At 35.9% G+C, this 15,995-nt stretch overlaps 1 protein-coding gene across 4 annotated transcripts in view; it reads left to right on the forward strand.

Moving 5' to 3' along the window:
- The window catches only part of LOC127872981 (BTB/POZ domain-containing protein KCTD3-like), a 33,111-nt gene that overhangs the window by 2,474 nt on the left and 14,642 nt on the right, over positions 1 to 15,995 (forward strand). For 3 of the 4 annotated variants that reach the window (XR_008045873.1, XR_008045874.1, XM_052416513.1), the window contains exons 3-15: positions 2,536 to 2,581; positions 3,263 to 3,336; positions 3,843 to 3,901; positions 5,084 to 5,164; positions 6,505 to 6,583; positions 7,155 to 7,399; positions 7,825 to 7,915; positions 9,323 to 9,513; positions 9,732 to 9,847; positions 10,281 to 10,368; positions 11,695 to 11,811; positions 13,816 to 13,851; positions 15,576 to 15,746. Coding sequence is in view for 2 of the 4 variants with exons in the window: in XM_052416513.1 (XP_052272473.1) it covers positions 2,536 to 2,581; positions 3,263 to 3,336; positions 3,843 to 3,901; positions 5,084 to 5,164; positions 6,505 to 6,583; positions 7,155 to 7,399; positions 7,825 to 7,915; positions 9,323 to 9,513; positions 9,732 to 9,847; positions 10,281 to 10,368; positions 11,695 to 11,811; positions 13,816 to 13,851; positions 15,576 to 15,746 (1,394 nt within the window). In the remaining 2 variants the exon portion in view is untranslated. The remainder of the gene's footprint in view (positions 1 to 2,535; positions 2,582 to 3,262; positions 3,337 to 3,842; positions 3,902 to 5,083; positions 5,165 to 6,504; positions 6,584 to 7,154; positions 7,400 to 7,824; positions 7,916 to 9,322; positions 9,514 to 9,731; positions 9,848 to 10,280; positions 10,369 to 11,694; positions 11,812 to 13,815; positions 13,852 to 15,575; positions 15,747 to 15,995) is intronic. The other variant, XM_052416514.1, reaches the window with a different exon arrangement.

The raw sequence follows: 15,995 nt of genomic DNA on the forward strand, positions 1-15,995 counted from the left end.
TTGGCCCAATTTTCATGAATTTTGGTCAGAACATTTGTTTCCTTGATATGAGAGTTGAGTTTGAAAATGGTTCCGGTCAGTTGAATAACATGGCTGCCGGGGGGGGGGGGGCAGTTTTCCTTATTTGGCTATTGAGAAACCTTGTAAACACTCTAGAAGTCACCATTTTTACCCAATCATCATGAAAGTTGGTCAAAACATTGGTTTTATTGATATCTCGTACGAGTTAGAAAATGGTCCTGATCGGTGAAATACATGGCCGCCAGTGGGCGGGGCATTTTTCTCTATATGTATATAATGAAAACATGTGAACACTCTAGAAGTCATATTTTTGGCCCAATGTTCATGAAATTTGGTCAAAACATTTGTTTCCTTGATATAAGAGTTGATTTCGAAAATGGTTCCGGTCAGTTGAATAACATGGCTGCCGAGGGGGGCGGGGCAGTTTTCCTCATTTGGCTAAAGAGAAACCTTGTAAACACTCTAGAAGTCACAATTTTTGCCCAATCATCATGAAAATTGGTCAAAACATTCGTTTTATTGATATCTCGGACGAGTTCGAAAATGGTCCAGATCAGTGAAAAAACATGGCCGCCAGTGGGCGGGGCATTTTTCTCTATATGTATATAGTGAAAACGTAAACACTCTAGAAATCACATTTTTGCCCCAATTTTCATGAAATTTGGTCAGAACATTTGTTTCCTTGATATGAGAGTTGAGTTCGAATATGGTTCCGGTCAGTTGAATAACATGGCTGCCAGGGGGGCAGTTTTCCTAATTTGGCTATAGAGAAACCTTGTAAACACTCTAGAAGTCACAATTTTTGCTCAATCATCATGAAAGTTGGTCAAAACATTGATTTTATTTATATCTCAGACGAGTTAGAAAATGGTCCAAATCGGTGAAAAAACATGGCCGCAAGTGGGCGGGGCATTTTTCTCTATATGTATATTGTGACCACGTGCACACTCTAGAAGTCACATTTTTGGCCCAATTTTCATGAAATTTGGTCAGAACATTAATCGAGGGGTGAATGGAAGACTGTTGTTACTCATATTAAATAAAGAAGGAGATACTGCAGTTTTCCGTTCAGCCCTCGATTTGTTTCCTTGATATGAGGGTTGAGTTCGAAAATGGTTCCGGTCTGTTCAATAACATGGCTGCTGGGGGGGAGGGGAAGTTTTCCTTATTTGGCTTTAGAGAAACCTTGTAAACACTCTAGAAGCCACAATTTTTGTCCAATCATCATAAAAGTTGGTCAAAACATTGGTTTTATTGATATCTCGGAAGAGTTCGAAAATGGTCCAGATTGGTGAAAAAACATGGCCGCCAGTGGGCGGGGCATTTTTCTCTATATGTATATAGTGAAAACGTGAACACTCTAGAATTCACATTTTTGGCCCAATTTTCATGAAGTTTGGTCAAAACATTTGTTTCCTTGATATGAGAGTTGAGTTTGAAAATGGTTCCAGTCATTTGAATAACATGGCTGCAGGTAGGGGGGGGGGGGGGGCAGTTTTCTCATATTTATATACATTGTAGTAAAAAAAGCTTGTGAACACTCTAGAAGTCACATTTTTTGCCCAATCATCATGAACTTGGTGAAAAGATTGGTTTTATATATATCACATAATTAATGCCATAATTATTGCCTTTAGATTGTCCAAATTTTCATTATATTATACAAAATCTTTGTAAACACTCTAGAGGTCACAATTTTGTTTCAGATTTTATGAATCTTGGTCATAATATCTATTTTTGTAAGCAAAAGTTGATGTTTGGTAAGGGGGTCAACTCAAAATATAGGTCACCAGGTCAAATCTTACAAAAACAAAATCACTCCATATGCCAGAGTTTTGGTTCAATAATGATGAAACTTGACCAGGATGTTTGTCTGGACAATATCTAGGTCAAGTTTGACGTTTGGTAAAGATTGAATGAACCGACTCCTCTCAGATGAGCGAACTAGGGCCATCTTGGCTCTATTGTTACTATTGCTACATACTTAGCGTTCAAAGGAAAGAAAATGCAAAAATTCAGCTTTGACGCGCTATTCTCAGGCATAAATGTGTAAGTTTATGTTTATGTTGGAGTGGGCAACAATAATCTAATCTCTTTTTCATTTGCTGGAGATTTTTTTGCAATATGTTAAAGGGGTTACGGTGTACACTTATGAATTTGATACATTTTGTTTTTCAGAATTTATAGTTAAATCTTACAAGTAAGTGTTAAATAGTTGTTTCTTGGTTTTTAAATGAAAGTCCAACACTATTTTTTGTGAAATTGCAGTATCATTTTTGTCCTCATGAAATTCCTAAGATACTTTATCCCAAGAAGGTCAAAAAAGAGCATTGCATGCAGTTTCACTGACCTTACATGTACCTACAAGTTATTGCATAAAATTTAAGAAACAGTGCCTAAATGCAGGTTTTCATCTTTGCTGATTGATCATTCAATTTTCATCAAATGCTTTTTTGTGTTGCATTGCAATGAATTTATATAGCTTTAATGTATACAAGTGTTCTTTGCTTTCAGTTTGCTAAGTGGAAGAATATCAAGCCTCAAAGATGACAAAGGAGCTGTATGTTCCATACTGTATTTTGCAACTTGTAATTGTTTAACACATCTTCACAATAAAGTTGATAAGAAGCACTGTACCAGTACATTCCATTTTCTGTATTCATCATTATTAAGAGAAAGATCTATGATCATAAAAGGTCTATGCTGCTTAAAAATTAGTAAATAAATTAACCCTTAAAGCGCTGGAGCCGAATTTTAAAGGCCTTTGCAAACAGTTTGGATCCAGATGAGACGCCACAAAACGTGGCGTCTCATCTGGATCCAAACTGTTTGCTATTCTGATAGTATTCTTTGAAAAAAAATGAAGAAAATGCTTATTTTAGAAATTCAGCAGACGACATTTTAGCAGAAGACAAATTACCCAGCATGCAAAGGGTTAATAAGTGGAATATGGAGCCTTGCAAGTGACATTATCTTATAATTTGATGCTGCCAGGAAATGTATAAGTTTAACACTTGTAAACAAGTTTTAAGGCAATTCTAGTCCTGTTGACAAAATATATTGAATTACAACAGATTTCACGTTTTTTGTGTTCATCGACCAAGAGGGGCAGGAGAGGGGCAATCAAAAAGGAGCAGGGTTCAGCAGTATGCCATTTCACTCTAGATATTTCGCAATTTTTCAATGTAAAACCAATTGCAAGAATCCTCCTTTGTTCATGCATTGCCTTCTTTGCTTACAGATATTTATTGACAGGGATCCTGCATTATTTTCGGTCATCTTGAATTTTCTTCGCACAAAAGAAGTTGACCTTAAGTAAGTTGTTTTATAAACAAATGCTCCAATTTGAGCCCTTATTTTTGATCAGCAATATCCTTTTTCCAAGTGAACAACATTTGAATTTTGACTTGGCAACGAGGACAATATTCATTTTCTAAAACTTTGAATTTTAAACTGTTAAAAATACAATTATTTTTATTCATTATAAAATGTGTGCAACAGTCAATCCTCAAATTACACACAAGGCATTAACTATCAAACTATTTGATGATATTTATTTGTAAATATTTGTTTCTAATTTTAACCCATTTATGCCTATCGTCTAGAAAAAAGCCTTGGAAAACAGCGTGGACCCTGATGAGACGCCGCATCATGCGGCGTCTTATCAGGGTCTGCGCTGTTTGCTTAAAGGAATTTCTGTAAGAAATATTTTAAATATAGAAATAAATATTCTATACGTCCCTTATTTTGGAAATTGACTGATCCAATTTAGAAGGATGGGAGAGTCCAATAGGCATAAATGGGTTAATATATGTTTTCAGAAATGTAAACATCGAAAGTCTCAAGCATGAAGCGGAATTTTATGGCATGAAGCCATTAGGTAAGCCAGCAGCATTTTGAAGTGTGCACCTTTGAAATGTCGCCAAAGCTGCAGAATCTGATACTATATACAATGTCTTTTATATTGATCATCCAATGGTTGGTAGGTACTATGAATTAAACAGTGAAGTATGTCTGTCTTGGATGAAGATGCATTATGTGTCTCAGCACCACATGCAAATACGTTGAATCTTAGCAGTAGAGAAAATATTAATTGATCATATACCTCATGGTGTAATAGTTTTTGTTAGTGGAAACAATAAATTTTACCACAATAAGTTATTCAGTAAAACTCTTTTGTTTTAATGATTTACTGTTTTAAAGGATCCTAGTAACTTTGTGTAAGAGGGATTTATTTTGAATTTTAAAAATAATAATAAAATGTGAGAAAAGGGAGAAAGTCTTGAGAAAAAAAGTTAACAATATTTTTTTTGCTGTTTAGATTGAATGAAAGCCTTAACACTAAGCAAACAACCCAGATCAGTTTAATTTAATTCATAATAATAGAAGATCAAATATTTCTTTATTCAGGCTGTTGGACATTTCACTTGTATTCTAAGATTGCATAATAATTAAGCCTTATGGATGAAAATAGTGTAAACTCAGGGTTGAAGTCATCCGACAGTTCAAGATGTTGATACCTGCGTTCATCCTCTCACACCTTTGAGAGACCATTAGACAATTTCTTAAATCAATAGGTCTATTATTGTGTTTTCAAATGTTCTAAAATAAGAAAAAAGTATTATTTTATGTTAATTTTGTAAGTAGAAACCTTGGAGATTTTACAGAGAAATTATGATCTAAATTTTAGTTAAAATGTCCCTCTAGTGCTTTTAAAAATGTTCATCGATACAAAGGCATTTAATTTTTTGGCATAATTTTCAGACAGTGAATATAAGATGAGACTGTATGAGTCGTATTCTGAGAAAACTGGGCATAATGCATGTGCGTAAAGTGTCGTCCCAGATTAGCCTGTGCAGTCTGCACAGGCTAATCAGGGACGAAACTTTCCGCTTTAATTGGATTTTTGCTAAGAAGAGAATTCATTTAAACAAAAAATGTTATAAAAGCAGAAAGTGACGTCCCCGATTAGCCTGTGCAGACTGCATAGGCTTATCTGGGACGACACTTTACGCACACGCATGATGCCCAGTTTTCTCAGGAAGCGACTGGTTTGTTTTAGTTCAGAAGTTAAGCCTGTGTGAGGAGCTAGAGGCAGCCTCGTGTGGTGACGTCCTCTTCCACGGCTGTCTGGGGCCGCCATGTATGTTTGAGTCTCAATCTGGGGAAACTGGGCTAAATGCATGTGTTAAAAGTTTGGTCCCAGAGTAGCCTGTGCAGTCCGCACTTTCAGTGTACACTGGATTTTGTTTTAGAAGAGGTTTATTATGTCCCCCACTATAGTAGTGGGGGACATATTGTTTTTGCCCTGTCTGTCTGTTGGTCTGTCTGTTGGTCTGTTTGCGCCAACTTTAACATTTTGCAATAACTTTTGCTATATTGAAGATAGCAACTTCATATTTGGCATGCATGTGTACCTCATGAAGCTGCACATTTTGAGTGGTGAAAGGTCAAGGTCATTCTTCAAGGTCAAAGGTCAAATATATGTGGCCAAAATCGCTTATTTTATGAATACTTTTGCAATATTGAAGATAGCAACTTGATATTTGGCATGCATGTGTATCTCATGGAGCTGCACATTTTGAGTGGTGAAAGGTCAAGGTCATCCTTCAAGGTCAGAGGTCAAATATATGTGGCCCAAATCGCTTTTTTTATAAATACTTTTGCAATATTGAAGATAGCAACTTGATATTTGGCATGCATGTGCATCTCATGGAGCTGCACATTTTAAGTGGTGAAAGGTCAAGATCAAGGTCATCCTTCAAGGTCAGAGGTCAAATATATGTGGCCCAAATCGCTTATTTTATGAATACTTTTGCAATATTGAAGATAGCAACTTGATATTTGGCATGCATGTGTATCTCATGGAGCTGCACATTTTGAGTGGTGAAAGGTCAAGGTCAAGGTCATCCTTCACAAGGTCAAGGTCATCCTACAAGGTCAAACATCATATAGGGGGACATAGTGTTTCACAAACACATCTTGTTTTTATAAATAAAATAAGATTTCAGTGGAAAGTGTTGTCCCTGATAAGTCTGTGCTGACTTCTCTAGGATGACTTTTTGCACATGCATTAAGCCCAAAAGTGCTTGTATGGTTACGTTTTTTTCCTTTAGTTTCTCTTTAGTGAAAAAATTGCTTGCCCCATATTATGCCTGTAAATGTGTATTTTGTTCTGTTTGAACATTACAATTCATTATCATACTGAACAAATCTTTTCATAGAAGTTACATCATAAATAAACATAGTACATGTTGTATAAACAAATAAGAAAAAAATACTGTGGTATATATTTTAAATGATGAGTAAAACTTTAAATGAATACCAATACATTTCAGTATTTCTATTCACTCTTTGCTTTATCCCATGCAATTTGTCTTGCCTTTATACCCTTCTTCTCGTGCCTTCTGTTTTAAAATTGCCACACAACTCTGCTTACATGTAGCGTTATTGCAGGTTTTCACTATTTCTATATGATTGCAGGTCCCCCGCTGCTCATGAGGAGCAGATCCCAGTCCACTGTGTGCCAGGAGAATCCCCACCGATCAGCCGCACAACAGAGGTCAGCCACTCACTGCTTGAAATATTGAACATTTGAATTTGCTGAACTCAGACTTAATATTTGGAAGTTGTTGATAGTTATAATTATGACATCGTACTTGAACTCTAAAAATATCATGTTATTTCATGCATATAGTTTTAGTGTTGACTATAGATTCTTATGTGAAGTAAATGGTGTCAAACTGTGGAAACTAACTATAGGATTAGGTTTACAAGCAGGATAAAGGAAATACTGTAAATTTTCCGATTGCTGTCTTTACAGAGGTCATATTGTACACTGAAACAAAGCAATGCTTGCTTCTGTTGTTAGGTATCTGGTTTTCAAAGAGTCCTGTCTACAAAGGCATTGAACAGATTAATCGTTTGGGAGAAAACAGACCTGGAGCATCTGTTGCTTTTTATTTTGCAAAGTGTTGTTTAATATTAGTTTCGTTTTCAAGGAAGAAAACTATTACTATTTGTGTTTGGGGGTATGAACTTAAAATATTTAAACATGTCTATAGGAATGTGGCGAATTTAACAGAAGTTATTCACAGTGGTTTTTACACAACGTGCCAACTGCACATTTGCAGGCATTCCTCTGCAGAGACAACACAGAGTGGTTTCCGCCAGGAGGAGAACCACAGCTCACACATGCGCCAGGCCAGCGTTGATATATCGAGCCTGGAGCGACAGGGTTCAAGCTCCACCCTGACCCGCACTCCCTCCACACACAGTCTGTCTCGACTCACCCTGTCAGCAGAGGCGCGGTCTATCTCACGACCTGTGCCATATGAGGCTCTCACCAGTAGACTTGCTAATGCAACAAAAACTGCAGGTGACTTGAGTGTATTTGGTGAATATTTGTTCATTTCATCAAATCATCTAGTTAAATGACTTTTTTTTTTCGTTTTGCTGGTTATTGAAGATAAGCATTTTGATTGAATGAACAAACAAAAAATGACTGTGAATATTCTAATTTCTTGATGTATATAAAACATGTACCTTTGATTAACATGTTGATTTTGGTTTACTTTGATTAATCATATACAAATTTAATTAGATATCATTAAATTTAACAAAATCAAAAAATATTTTTTATTTATATATTGTATTTTTATCAAACATTACTCATAGATCAGAAGGTCCATCTACTGGTCATTATTTGTATTCTCAATAACTGGGGTAAATACTGCAGTAGGAAAGTAAGATACATGGATAACTATTTTAAATAGTGTACTGTACCGTTTTATACCTGTGCAGGCTTGCGGACTGATCCACTAAGGGTAACCATGTTACGTGGCCATCACAACTGGATAGCTGCATCTTACCCACACTTTGTTTGCTGCTACAGGTAACATAGATGTGCATTCTATTTGATCACTGGTTTAATGTTTGCCACACTTTACAAGTGTGAATGTGATGTAAAAAGGGTAAGAAAATCTGGACCTAACACGATTAGTTGTTTAAGTCAGATGTTTTAAAGGGGCCTTTTCACAGATTTTGGCATGTTCTGAAGTTATTCATTAAATGCTTTCTATTGATAAATGTAAACATTTGATCGTAAAAGCTGCAGTAAAAAATTAAGAATAAAATTTATAAAAGGAAAAAAACTTTGCCTGGAGCAGGTGTCGAACCAGTGACCCCTGGAGTCCTGCCGAGGTCCTGAAGTAAAACGCTTTTACCCTCTCGGCTATTCTGCCGAGTATACATAAGTGACGTATTTTATACCTTATAAAGGCAATCTTCGTAGTGTCACAAAATTTAACGACAACAACAGAACTCTCCAAATTATTCAATCGTTTCACGTTGCAACGCTTTATAATTTTTAGGTTTTAAAATTGTCAAAAGATGCATATAATGGCTATATTAGACCATGGTAAATGTTCAGTTATACTGTTTCCTCACAAATATCATAACTCAAACGAAAATTTGCGAATCTGAAACAACTTTTTTCAATTTTGTCAATTTACCAAAACGTGAAAAGATCCCTTTAAATACAAAAAAAAGGGTTCACTGTCAATTCACAATTTATTGGATATAATAAAATAAAAGATCGCAGTATAGTAGATCTTCAGTGGAGGAGCGTAAAATTTCCATGAGCAGCAAGAAACAGTACCAAACTGGAGAATATCATTGTAAAATGAATACTTATTGTTTCAATTGCAAAACTATTGGTGTCAGAATTATAAGTACTTTTAGCATGCCATTGTTTATTAGCCTATAAGCAAGTTTATGCATTTTGATTTCTGACTATTGAATTACTTCAGTTCCTATGAATCAGGGTTAAATGTTTGTGCGTAAAGTATTCTCCCAGATTAGCTAATTAGAGATGTAATGTTCCACTTTCCTAGGATTTCTTGTTTAACTCTTTCAGTGCTGGAACCGAATTTTGAAGGCCTTTGCAAACAGTTTGGATCCAGAAGAGACGCCACAGAACGTGGCGTCTCATCAGGATCCAAACTGTTTGCTATTCTGATAGTATTCTTTGAATTTTTTTTGGAGAAAATGCTAATTTTAGAAATTCAGCAGACAACATTTTAGCAGACGACAAATTTCCCAGCATGCAAAGGGTTAAAGGAAGTCTATTCTGTGCAAAATTTAGATTAGGCAGAAAGTATTGTCCATGATAGGTCTGGGTGGACTGCTCAGGCTAATCAGGGACAACACTTTTAGCATATGCGTTAAAACTCGTTTTCTGAGAGAGAGGCCCAATTTCTTCAATAATAGAACTTCAAACAATCTCATATTGCCCATACAGAATGAAGGACTCAACAGGCTGGCACCTGCTGTGGACCAGCGAGTACCAGGAGACCCCGATAGAGCGCATAGCAATCAATGCCAAGGTGATGTCCGCCAACCAGGACAACTCCAACAAGATGGTGGCGGCTGCTGCTGGCAGCATGGTGCGACTGTGGTCCATATCGGAGGACGGAGGGAGCAGGGAGATAGGTGGGGCTTGTCTTGTGAACTAAGGCACAATTGGCACTAATCTCGTACATATATTGATTTTGCTTTTCTGCTTTTCATATGGATGTTGTCACAGGGTTTTAAACTAACATTTTGTGTCACATGCGTCTTATACCATATGCAGTCTGTTAAACTTCAGATTAGCCTGTCATATAAAACTTAACTTCACACTGGATGATGACTGATGTTTCTCCCTTCAGGTGTGTTCAACATGCATGTGCCGGTGGACTCGCTGTTCTTCATTGGTAGTCAGCTGGTGGCACTGAGCAAACTGGGCAAGGTTGGAGTCTGGCACTCCATGACTCATAACTGGCAGGTAAGGGGGCAGTGCACCTTGTTGTTCTTTTTCTTATAGCTATTGGTCTGTAGATTTGTTCTTCTTTTCCGACTGTACAAGGTTACCCCAAAATGATAAGAGTTGTAAAACATCAATAATGCTTATTTCAAAGCTTTCATACTTTGAAATCCATTCTATTACCGTTCACCCCCTACTTTTAAGGCATAGATGATGTATTTGAACAACATCATTACATTTTACCGTACCTCTTTTACCTACTTTTGAACTTGGACTTATTCAGATATTCTTGGTTAACCCAATCAGTTAAGTGTTATCACTGCAAACGTTTTAGGGACACCTGTTTCAATAAGCCGCTGCAATATTTCAGATATTAATTTTTGTCAATACATTAATTTTGCTCTAGTTAAGTTTAAGTTTGCTGACATATATGAACTTATGCTTGTGTTTGTAGATCCAGGATGTGGTGGCTATAACTAGTTTTGACAAGGCAGGATCTTTTCTATTGCTGGGTTGTGAGAATGGTTCAGTGTACTATATAGGTGAGATTTGAAGGCCTGTTCAGTGTATTAATTAAACTATTAATCTACACGAGAAAAAACTTAACTCATTCAAATTTATTGGAAAATATTACTTTGGCTAAGTTAATTTTACAAATTAATACTTAATTATGAATTCTAAGTCATATCAATAACTACCTTCCAGATTAAATAAGATCTTACAGTGTTTTACATCTTTATTGCCTACATCTTTCACTACAAATCAGAGGATTGCGTTTTCTAGTCCTGGCCCAGCCACATAACTTGTGTGGGCATTGGTCAAGAAATCCGTTCAACGGCAATTGTTCAGTACCTCTGATTCAAGCATGGCAGTGGTCTATTACAGGCATAAATATGTGCACTTAGTACTAGTCAACCAGCTAACCTAGGAAAAGTGTGAGTTTGTAAAGTGACCACAGTGATACAACTGAAATACCAATGAAAACAACAAACAATCCAGCTAAAAGAGACAAACAAACTATTCACTATGAAGGCTTAGTAGGAATCCTCATTAACCCTTTGCATGCTGGGAAATTTGTCATCTGCTAAAATGTCGTCTGCTGAATTTCTAAAATAAGCATTTTCTTAGATTTTTTTCAAAGAATACTATCAAAATAGCAAACAGTTTGGATCCTGATGAGACGCCACGTTCTGTGACGTCTCATTAGGATCCAAACTGTTGCAAAGGCCTTCAAAATTCGGTTCCAGCGCTTAAAGGGTTAATATGTAAACTCCAAGATAGATGTATGGTATGGCTACATTATATACATGCGATTCCTTCTCTACAACTTTGGTCTACATATACCACACTTATCATATGTACATGTTTCAAGAAACGGACACGAGAGTGTTAAACTGAAACTTCCAATAAATCTTAGGCTTTTAAAGCATAAATATATCTTGATAAAATAAATCGGTATAAACTAAACATCCTACAAGGTATTACTATCCAGGCTACGGAGTGTACTCACTTTCACCGCAAAGGCAGTTACCTACCAACAATTATTTAAGAAGATGACCAGATGTATAGAATTTTGACAAAACTTGGTTAAATCCCCTATGATTGGGGATTAACCCTTAAAGCGCTGGAGCTGAATTTTAAAGGCCTTTGCAAACAGTTTGGATCCAGATGAGACGCCACAAAACGTGGCGTCTCATCAGGATCCAAACTGTTTGCTATTCTGATAGTATTCTTTGAAAAAAATCGAAGAAAATGCTAATTTTAGAAATTCTGCAGACGACATTTTAGCAGACGACAAATTTCCCAGCATGCAAAGGGTTAAACCCAGTTTTGGCAAAATCTCTTAAGTGTGTGTTGCTCCACTGCAGACATGCAGAAGTTCCCCCTGCGAATGAAGGACAATGACCTCCTGGTGACGGAGTTGTACCGTGATCCCCAGGGGGACAAGGTGACGGCCCTTAGTGTGTACCTCACACCAAAAACAAGTAAGTACCGGGGTTCCTGTTATCCAAAAGATCTTGCCACAAATTTAAGTTATGAATGAATTTTTTTGTTCTCAACAAATAGACATTCATTAGCAGTATGTGCCTATGTTTGGCAAGTAGACTTGCTCAAAAATTGCATCATAACTTAAATTTTTAGTAGTGTTTAACCCATTCATGCATAGCGTCCTGAAAAAAGGACATTGCAAACAGCGTAAACCCAGATGATGCGGCGTCTCATCTGGGTCTACGCTGTTTGCTTAAAGGAATTTCTGTAAGAATTGTTCTAAATATAGAAATAAATATACTAGACATCCCTAATTTTGGAAATACGTGGATTCAACTTAGAAGGATGGGAGAGTCCACTGGGCATAAATGGGTTTATATAATGTGATATTAAATATGGGCCGTGCTCTGTAAAAAGGGGGTTTAATGCATGTGAGTACAGTGTCATCCCAGATTAGCCTGTGTAGTCCGCATGGGATGGAACATGTGCCTTTTTTTCTCCATTAATACTGATCATGGTCGACATTTTAAAAACTCACAGCTATGATAAATAATTTTGGAGACAATTGTCAGACATTATTCAGAATGATGAGCAATATTATTTTATTGTGTGCTTAAAGGCCCAATATAAGGAATGTCTATTAAGTTTAGGGAAAATATTTTTATCTTTTATATAATATGTAATAATATATGTAATAATATAAAAATGTTAAGATCTTACGTTTTCTCTAGGGTTTAACAATCAACATTTCTTGCTAATAGTATTTTACTGAACCAGATTAATACATTTTATACTGTGTATGTTGTATAACAGACAATTCAATAGTGAAAGGGACAATATGCACTAAAAGAACATTATGTAATATTTATAAGTTGTAAAATGGCAATAGTTTCCTGTGAAATAAGGTTTTCAACAACTACTACTTCAACTGTTTCTGCTGCTTCTGCTGCTGCTGCTGATAATGACAAAATAAATGATTAAAATAATGATAATTTGTATTGTTATTATTATCACTGTAATGCCATTGATTTTTATAATGTAATTATAAATGCAACCAGTCAACATGGCAGTGATCCAATGTTCCCAGTACAGTATCAAGTGGCCCATCTATTGAGCTTGGAACATAGGGAGCACCACAGGGGGTTGCTAATACTCCATTTAGACTACTGCTGTTTTATTGTCCCCTACCGGTTTCACCGGAGGGCACTTATGGTTTGCGCTCTGTGCGTCTGTGAGTCTGTCTGTCTGTCTGTCACACTTTTCTGGATCATGCGATTACTTTAAAAGTTCTTCATATTTTTTCATGAAACTTGAAGCATGGATAGATGGCAACATGGACATTATGCATGTCATTTCATTTTGTTCCTACATCAAAAATTCTGCTTGCTATGGCAACAAATAGACTAGAAATACTGCTGAAAATGGTGGTTTTCTGGATCCTGCAGTAACTTTAAAAGTTCTTCATATTTTTTCATGAAACTTGTAACATGGATAGATGGCAATATGGACATAATGCACGACATTTCATTTTTTCTTTTGTCAAAAATTCTGGTTGCTATGGCAACAAATAAAAAATAAAAAAATCTGACAATGGTGGCATTTCTGACAATGCCGGAGCCGGTAGGGGACATATATTGCATGGCAATAGTCTGTTATTTGTGGGGGCCAATTATTGAGGGTTTATTCCAAATTTTGGATACAAACATTAATTACAGGTATTAATTATTATTCTGCATCAAATTTCATCAAATATCATAAAAATATGTGATGCATATATTTTTATGTATTTATATTGCTGAAATTGTATTCTTGTATTAAATTTGGTTTATGACAGAATATTATATGCTCAGCAATGTTTTGCTCAAAGAGGATTTAATAACATTGATTTTCATTTATCTGCTTCTAACCTTTGAGATCTCATACTCCCATAAATTTATTGCAAGTAATATATGTTCAATTTAAAGACAGTTTTAAATATGCGGAAAATTGCATTTACAAAGGGCAATCTCCCAGACTTAGTGAGAATCACACTGAAGGTAAAAGTAGTTTTAAATACAATTGTGTTGTTAAAGGGTAACTTGTTCACAGTTCCTATCTGAAGTTGGATTTTTTCTGTTGCATTGTTTTGAACAAATTGATAAAATTACTTTAATGTTGTCATAAATTATATATATAATGTGTCCACATTTTAGCAATCAAGGATAAATACAGAATCCATCAAATGTGTCTTGGGACCGATCTGTTGTGTTTTTTATTAACCCTTTACCACTCAGATACATACATGTATATTGACACATTTGTAGTCCCTCAGAGAGTGAAATTTAATTTAAGACCTTTCTTATTATGTCCCCTAATCATACTGGGGGACATATTATTTTTTGCCCTGTCTGTTTGTTGGATTGCGTCAAACTTTAACATTTGCCATAACTTTTGCAATATTGAAGATAGCAACTTCATATTTGGCATGTATCTCATGGAGCTGCACATTTTGAGTGGTTAAAGGTCAAGGTCATCCTATAAGGTCAAAGGTCAAATATATGGGTCAAAATTGCTCATTTAATATACACTTTTGCAATATTGAAGATAGCAACTTGATATTTGGCTTGCATGTGTATATCATGGAGATGCACATTTTGAGTGATGAAAGGTCAAAGGTAAAATATATGGGGTACATAGTGTTTCACAAACCCATCTTGATTTTATGTCCCCCACCACTATAGTGGGGGACATATTGTTTTTTCCCAGTCTGTTGGTTTGTTTGTTGGTTTGTTTGTTTGCCCCAACTTTAACATTTGCCATAAGTTTTGCAATATTGAAGATAGAAACTTCATATTTGGCATGCATGTGTATCTCATGGAGCTGCACATTTTGAGTGGTGAAAGGTCAAGGTTATCCTTCAAGGTCAAAAGACTAATATATGGGTCAAAATTGCTCATTAAATGTACACTTTTGCAATATTGAAGCTAGCAACTTAATATTTGGCTTGCATGTGTATCTCATGGAGCTGCATATTTTGAGTGGTGAAAGGTCAAGGTCATCCTATAAAGTCAAAGGTCATATATATGGGGACATAGTGTTTCACAAACACATCGCTTATTTCTCTTTTTTTTCAACACATTTTTTTTTGATATTGCAAACAAGTTCAAGTACAATATGAATTTTAACAATTTAAGACCTTTCTTAGTCCAAGTTTTAAAGGCTTCATTTCCAACCTTAGATACTGATGAGCAGCAAACAGCATAAAACCTTAACATACTGCGAGTAACTCGCAGCAGCCTGTTTTCACTTCTCTTCTGAGTGGGAAAGAGTTAAATACACCACATGTTTAATTATTTAAGTATTCACATATTGGTAAAATGTGTAAAAATAGTTGTTTAGTACTCAATGGAAAATAATTGTATGACATATTTAAGAAATATTTTTGAATTGATGTTGTGTGAAAATTTTATTATGTTGTTGTCAGCATCAATACATCATTTTGCCTTGATCCACAAGTATCATACTAATTTAAAATGTGGCAGCATGATGTTGTAAAACACAATTATGTGCATAACCTTGGTTGAATAGACAACAGGACATCCATTTTTTGTCCATATGAATGTCAAAAGTAATATCATGTTTAAAGTTTACCATAGCAGAACTTATCACATTTTCCCAGGTTTGAGCATACATGATTCAAAATATTCTTCAAAAATTCTCCAATCTTACCAGATTTGTTCAGTATACATTATGCAATATATGTGTCTTCATTTCTCCCCAGGTTTGAGTGGCAACTGGATAGAGATTGCTTACGGCACAAGTTCCGGTACTGTTCGGGTGATTGTTCAGCATCCGGAGACTGTGGGACACGGACCGCAGCTCTTCCAGACATTCACAGTCCACCGATCACCTGTCACCAAGGTGATGCTGTCAGAGAAGCATTTAGTTTCAGGTAAATCGGGGAGTTTTGTTGTGTACAGGTGTGTTCCATGTCAGGTAAGATGGGGTTTGTTGTTCTTAGTGTCATGTGAGTTGGGGATTGTTGTTGTTAGTGGCATGTGAATTGGGGAATTTTGTTGTCAGGTGAGTTTTGGATTTGTGTTGTGTACAGGTGTGTTAAATATTTGGTGAGTTGGGAATTGTTGTTAGTTACAGATTTGTTCCATGCTTGTAAATACATTTTTGTTTTAAGTAGTACATT

This window comes from Dreissena polymorpha, chromosome 3 (assembly GCF_020536995.1).
Source record: "Dreissena polymorpha isolate Duluth1 chromosome 3, UMN_Dpol_1.0, whole genome shotgun sequence".
NCBI classification, from domain to species: domain Eukaryota; kingdom Metazoa; phylum Mollusca; class Bivalvia; order Myida; family Dreissenidae; genus Dreissena; species Dreissena polymorpha.